At 41.7% G+C, this 6,503-nt stretch overlaps 1 protein-coding gene across 1 annotated transcript; it reads left to right on the forward strand.

Moving 5' to 3' along the window:
* The first annotated feature begins 86 nt into the window (after positions 1-86).
* On the forward strand, positions 87-6,299 carry STMP1 (short transmembrane mitochondrial protein 1). The gene is made up of 3 exons (XM_057381979.1): positions 87-176; positions 3,307-3,360; positions 5,836-6,299. The coding sequence occupies exons 1-3, from the start codon at positions 162-164 to the stop codon at positions 5,914-5,916; spliced, it is 150 nt and encodes a 49-aa protein (XP_057237962.1). The 5' UTR covers positions 87-161; the 3' UTR covers positions 5,917-6,299.
* Positions 6,300-6,503: the final 204 nt, after the last annotated feature.

Consider the following 6,503-nt stretch of genomic DNA (forward strand, 5'->3'; position numbering starts at 1 on the left):
CCCCCGATCCCCCTCAGGGCGGAGCGCGGCGGGGCGGGCCCGGGGGCGCGGCTCTTCCTTCCCCGGCCATGGCGGCGAGGGCGGGCCCGGAAGGGGAGCAGCCGCCACCCGCCTGACTTCCCCGGCGCTCGGGCGGGGCGGCAGCGCGGGCAGCGGGCACCATGCTGCAATTCTTGGTAAGGCTCCGGGGCGCGGCGCCGCCGCCATGGCACGGCTGCCCGGCCGAGGGAAGAAGGGCGCGGGGTGCGGCCCTGTCGCGGCCCGGTGTGCGGCCCTGTCGCGGCCCGGTGTCCGGCCACCCTACGGCCCGGTGTCCGGCCACCCCGCTCCCCGGTGTCCGGCCACCCCGCTCCCCAGTCCGGCCACCCCGCTCCCCAGTCCGGCCACCCGCGACCCCGAGTGCGGCCACCCCGCGGCCCCCAGTCTGGCCACCCCGCGACCCCCAGTCCGGCCACCCCGCGGCCCCCAGTCCGGCCATCCCGCATCCTCTGTCAGCTGCGCTAAGTCTTGGCTCCCCGGCACGGCACCATCCCCTTCTGCCGGCCCTTCCCACCCTTGTTGCCGCAGAACGATGCCTTAGAKCTGCTCTGAAAATGGCTTGTTTTTCGTCCAAGTCGTGCTTCTRATTTGCCGTGGAGATTCTGCTTGCTCGCGGTGATGCTGCCATTGTTGCTCGAATTTGTTTGTGTAAGCATAAATACCTCCCTCCTTTGGTGAGAGCAGGGGCATCAGCCTTTGCCATTTTGAGCACTCGGTACAAATCTATCGCTAGACATGTCGATTTTTTATACGCAGAAATGAAGGCAAGGGATCATGTTTAAGTACTGCCTTTCATTAAAACCCCCTAAATATAGCAGAATTATTAGACTGAATATTAGCCTTCTTTTTTTTTTTTTTTTTTTTTTTGGTGGGGGAAGATAAATTAGCTGGCTAATGAGTTTCAGAGCAGGTGTTGATACAAAGCAAGAAGAGATTGCCTATTGTAAGTTGAGAGAGTCTTGCCTGTTTTTATGTAATAAATAAATGAGGCCTGTTTCTTATCCCAGCTTCATAATAGCAAATATGAAAGCCTCAGCCCTTTCTGTAGCTGTTTATAATCCCCTCTCCACTCCAATGAAAACCTTCAGTAAGGCTAAATATGGTTAGCATCTGTCAAAGTTTCTGTATTTGTCAACTCCATTGCTTGCTGCTAATTTTGTTGCTAGATAAAAATATCTTGTGACTTGTCCTTAGTGCATGAAAGTTAGAAAGAAGATATACTAGTTCTGTGTTTCTTCCCTGCTTAGGAGTAGATTGGGTGTTTGACTCTTGCTCTCCCTGCTTAAGGCTGTAACAGAGAGATAAAGGAATAATCTCACAAACCTTGTGTTCTTGCAATCCAGAGTTAAGCATTAAGTGTTTGCTTACAATGCATCTAGAAATGCTGTGTGGAAATTGGAAGACCCTGAACTCTCATGAGMCCTGTTGTTTTTAGTCAATATACACATTTTCATTGTCTGTGTGTTTTGCTTTCCATATAATTGAAGTCTTAGTAGTGATTTTCTTTCCCCACTGCTCGAATTGTCAGCTCTAAAAGTAAATGTGACTAGATGGATGCAGTGCTGGACTTTCCATAAAGGAGAACATTTAAAGGGAGTAGTGATCTCAGTACTGTTCGTACTGAGTAAGGGTTATCTCACAACAGAATATGACATATATTGATTCCAGGGTAAAAGCCTAGAAAATTGCTAATAAACAAGGACCTGGTTTATGTTTTCAAGTGCCTTCCCTGACACTGCATAAAGGTACAGGAAACTCTCCTCTGGTAGAGTGATGCTCTGCATGAAGAGGAGTCACAGGCCTGGTTTGCATCAGTGCAATAKTTATTATATCCCAGAGTACCTCTTTAGCTGATAATTGAAACTATGAGCATATGATAAGTGCAATACGCACAAACTCTACTTATTCTTAAATTTTTTTAAGCTGAGCTCTCTAAAAAGTGATAATAAACAAGGAGTAACACCAAAAATCTGTTTAAGAAGGTAATAGCTTGCAATCAGAGTTCAGCTGGCTCTCAGACAGTTTTAGTTTTCTATAGATGGATTTTCACCAGTGCTGCTTATGGAGTCTGAATCATAGAAAAGATGAACTGTGCTCTGTGCTCCTTTGGGCCTGGAAAAGATGTTTGGTCAGTACATGATGGCYAAGTGGTTTTGTGGACAGTGGTTTTATTTTTCTTAAAATAGTCTTATTTTGACAACAGTGACTATGGGCAATAACAATTTTCTTAAATAGAACTGGCCTCAGCTGTCACAAAGAGTGATTTGTCTATTAACAATGAACGAAAGCACAATATTAGTAGTCTCCCTTWTCAGAATCGTGAAATGAGCTTTCATAGTATAGTGAATACTTCTTTTGAAATGYAACAATAAAAAGAAAATGTGGCATATTGGGAAGTTGCTGAATGAAAATCCCATCAGCTGTGTTTGAAGAAAGGAATTTCTTTCACACCAGAAGGGTTCTTAYGCTTGGGGATTTTCTTCAGCTGGCAGACAGGGTCTGGGCCAGAAACTGTGCTTCTGTTTTGAGCTTCCTCCACTGCCAGAGTGTGTTTTTATGGGCACCCTTCATCAACTACAAGTTGTCAAAAGGAGTTGTGCCCAACTTCCAACCAGCTGTACTTTCTTGCCTTGGAGGGGCCCCTAGAYCAGAGCGGATTTGGCTGAGAACTGATCTCTTGGGCTTAGAAGGGTCTGTCTGGGAGATGCACAGCTGTTGCTGCAGAACAGCAGAACCAGGTTTACAAAGGTTTAAATTCACCGATCCTTAAACTTCTTGAGACTACAATCTTTGTGCAGTCAGAGCCTCTGTTCTGACTTTCAGACTTGTGAAGGTTTTTTTTTGCCTCATACTAAGACATATTTCCACCACAGAGCATTGTTTTAGTGGGGAGTTGCTTTAGGTTTTCCCAGCATGGACCAGGAACTCTGTGATGTGTAGGTCCCTTCTGCTATCTCCCTCATTTTTATGGGAATTGCTGCCTTTGTGGGTGTGTAGARAACCTTACGAGAATGAACATAGCTTGATCTTGGGAATGTGTATTGAAAAAATTAACCTGTGTGGTATTTTGGAAATGAGGGCAAGGTGTTCTTGGTGAGGAAGATCAGTAAAATTGCACCTCTCTGGATAAAGGATGGGAAATTAAACAGAAGTGGAGTTGAAACTATTTAAATAACATATAATATTCCTTTTTTTTTTTTTTATTTTTATTTTTACCAATATGCTTTTGATGGAAGGATATTAACTCTTCTCTTCTTCACGTTTTAGGTTGGTTTTACTCTTGGCAACGTGGTTGGGATGTATCTGGCTCAGAACTATGATGTGAGTATCCTGATGTTCTCAGAGGTAAAACCTATTCTGAACGGAAAATATATGGCTATTTTCCCTCAAGTAGAATTTAATCAGTCTTAATTTTGGTTTATATTATTTAAACAGAATGCAAATCTTGCTGACTTTAGTTACAGGAAAACTCACACTTTTTCAGGAAGAATTACCTCCTTGAAATAGTGGTCAGGCATTGGAAGTGCTGCACAGTGAAGTTGTGGARTCACCATCCTTGGAGGTTTTCAAGGAGTGACTGACTGGATGTAGCACTTAAGGCTGTGGTCTGGTTGACAGGGTGGTGATTGGTCAAAGGTTGGACTCTGATCTTGGAGGTCTTTTCAAACTTAATAGCCAAAAAAAAAATAAAAAGATGGAACCGAAGCACCAAAATATCTGCTTCTCTGTGGTAATGCTTAAAGCCTAAACTTCTGGAGCCTAGGCATCTACAGGCTAAGACATGAGAAACACAAAAGGTTTATCAATTGCATGTGGATTTTACCAACGCTATAATACTGGTTTCCTGCCTTGGATAGTCTGTTTTCATACAGTGTTCTCCACTCAATATAAATGTTTAAATAATAAAGATCCTCAGAGCATGTGAAATGTCTGTCTTCTGGACCAATAATGAAAATAAATTTTGCCAGCTTTTTTTGAAAATTCAATGCTTTCTCCTGCTTCAAAAAGTATATTGACCTGCAATCTTTGTTTCTGTCTTTTTGCAGTGTGAAAAGAAAGGGGATTTTCTTTTCTCAGTTCTCTGTTAAGAGTTTTCTGTGTGAGAGGGCAGAAAAAGATTTCAAGCTGAGTGCTCAAAACATGCTTTGAATTTCTGCAGAGTCAGCAGGATCCCTTGTAAGAGCAGTGCCATTGGCTAGAGGAGTTAATAACATTTAACGTGTACATTTTTTAAAATTCTTATGCAATCTGTATTTGCCTAATTAAAAAAAATTGTTGAGGCTCTGATGACATTTATGTTTTGCTTTCCTCTCATCTTCAGTATTGAAGTAAACTTGTTAAAAAAAAATCTTACATTCTGCACTTTGTGCACAAACTTTTGTGGTTTCCTGTCAATTACTCCAGTAAYAGTAGAAATGAAAGCTGGTGTTTCTGCCCAATGTACGTTTTACAGTGTTACAAAAATGTAGTCAGAAGATTGTATTTGGATGTATCAATATGTATCACAAGCATTGTTGTAGTGCTTTTCTGGCAGCACTGATAAAGTATTGCCACAAGAGGGAGGCTCAGGCTTTTGATTTGCAGGAATTCAACGCTGACTTGCAGGATGAAAATGGAAATTTTATCACTGGTATTGAAGATGATTGGTTTTAGATGACATTTGATATAAGCTTGTCATAATGAAGTCCTAATTCTGCAGCTATACACACAATGTAATTAGTTATAAATATGTGGAGGGTTCTGCTGACAGTGGTGGAGTTCTCTTGGTTTAATTTAAATGTCAGGTGTGTTACCGGCTGGACTCTTAATTTCGTTTTCTCAAACAAGCTAAATTATGAAAAGGAAGGTGAGATGAACTTATTTTACCAGTACTGAGAGCCTCAGACCATTCAATAAGAGAACTGCATTCTATTTGGATTAACTTCTGCTCTGTGGTCATGTTACATATAAAGTAAAAACCCATGGTTGTTTTTTTTTTTTTCACAGTTACCAGTGGAAAATTTGCTTTAATTTAATTTTAATTAGTTGCAAAATCATGTATTATCACTTCTCAGTTTTAGCTAATCATGATCTTTTCTTTGCCGTTAAGAGCTTCAGCTTTTCTTCCTTCTTTCAAATTACTAAAATTTACTGTTGGGTTATTTTATCAAATTCTTTATTTGCCAGAGAAAGCTGAAGTTTTGAAGCTCASAAGCGGTAAATTGAATTTTTGTTCAAGTGTGAATCTGCAAAATGTTGCCCATTTGCAATGCTTTAGAATTCCCCAGTGAGGGTTTTTTTCCCCACAACATGAAACAGGAGAAATATCTCTTAATAAATTTCTTGAGAACGTGTTTGATGCTCTTGAACATCTCTTTTCTCTGGGGTTRTGACCATTTCTAGTGCAATCTAATTTCCCCTTCAAAAGCCTGTGCATCACTGTCTAAATCTGTTTAATCTTGGCAGTTTGTCTTGTTTCAGGGAGGAAGCCAGACTGGTCATACTAAATTTCCTGTAAAGTGATCTTTTTTTCCTTCCTCCTGTTCCCATCACCACTGGCTGACTTCTAGCCTTAATAATCAAAATATTTCCTGAAACCTCATGTGAGGTGATTTCATCTGCTGTTTCCTTGATGCTGCATAGATTTTAACCTCTATGCGAGGTAACAGATACTGGAAATAYCTTTTATAAACCAGTTTAAACTTTATAGAATTTCTTGCTGTATGTATGGTATTGTTTTTTCTGATGAGACTCATGTAGCCCACAATTTTTTGTTRATTTTTGTGGGTTTTGATTTGTTTTGTTTTGTCTTTAAAGATTCCTAACATTGCCAAGAAGCTGGAAGATTTTAAGAAGGATGTGGAAGCCAAGAAGAAACCTCCTAACGACAAGTCCTGAAAGAGCAATGTTCCCCAGGTCAACTCTGTGTGTGCACCAAGGATAMAATTTACCTTTCAGGCAGCAAAGGTCAAGTAGAGGGTTGGCATGGGAGGTTCCTCCACTCTTAGTCTCCTGGAACTGGAATATCCTTCTTTTGAAAGAGCGGCTGTGAACTTTTCCTGGGCCTGATTTTCAAGGGTTTCACAGTTTGGATTTGCAGCTGATGGGTGACTGGATAAGGTTGTTTGTATTTTTCAGTATTTCTTTTCCTAATATTTTGTAACCCGTTTTTACCTGATCCAACTGGAGTCCTTTTGGTCCTGTTACTATGYGTACCTCACACTTGATAATACCCTAGCTCTTAGAACAGCACAAAAGAAATTAAATGCATCAAGAAGTAACTCTCAGGGTTTCTTGTCATTTGTTGTGAGCAACGGTATTTCAGTGTCCTTAAGGTGTGCGTTCCATTCTTGGAGATGGGAAAGTTCATTCATGTAAAGGAAAACAAGCACACCTTGAGAGTTGGTACCAGGCTCTGGCAGTCTGTGCCCCACATGCTGTTGAGATCTGGTCTGCATTAGGCCCTGTGGTGGATACAAGGCTGC

The sequence above is a fragment of the Malurus melanocephalus genome, unplaced genomic scaffold, assembly GCF_030028575.1.
Source record: "Malurus melanocephalus ecotype Western Australia unplaced genomic scaffold, MMel_1.1 scaffold_544, whole genome shotgun sequence".
Taxonomy (NCBI): Eukaryota; Metazoa; Chordata; class Aves; order Passeriformes; family Maluridae; genus Malurus; species Malurus melanocephalus.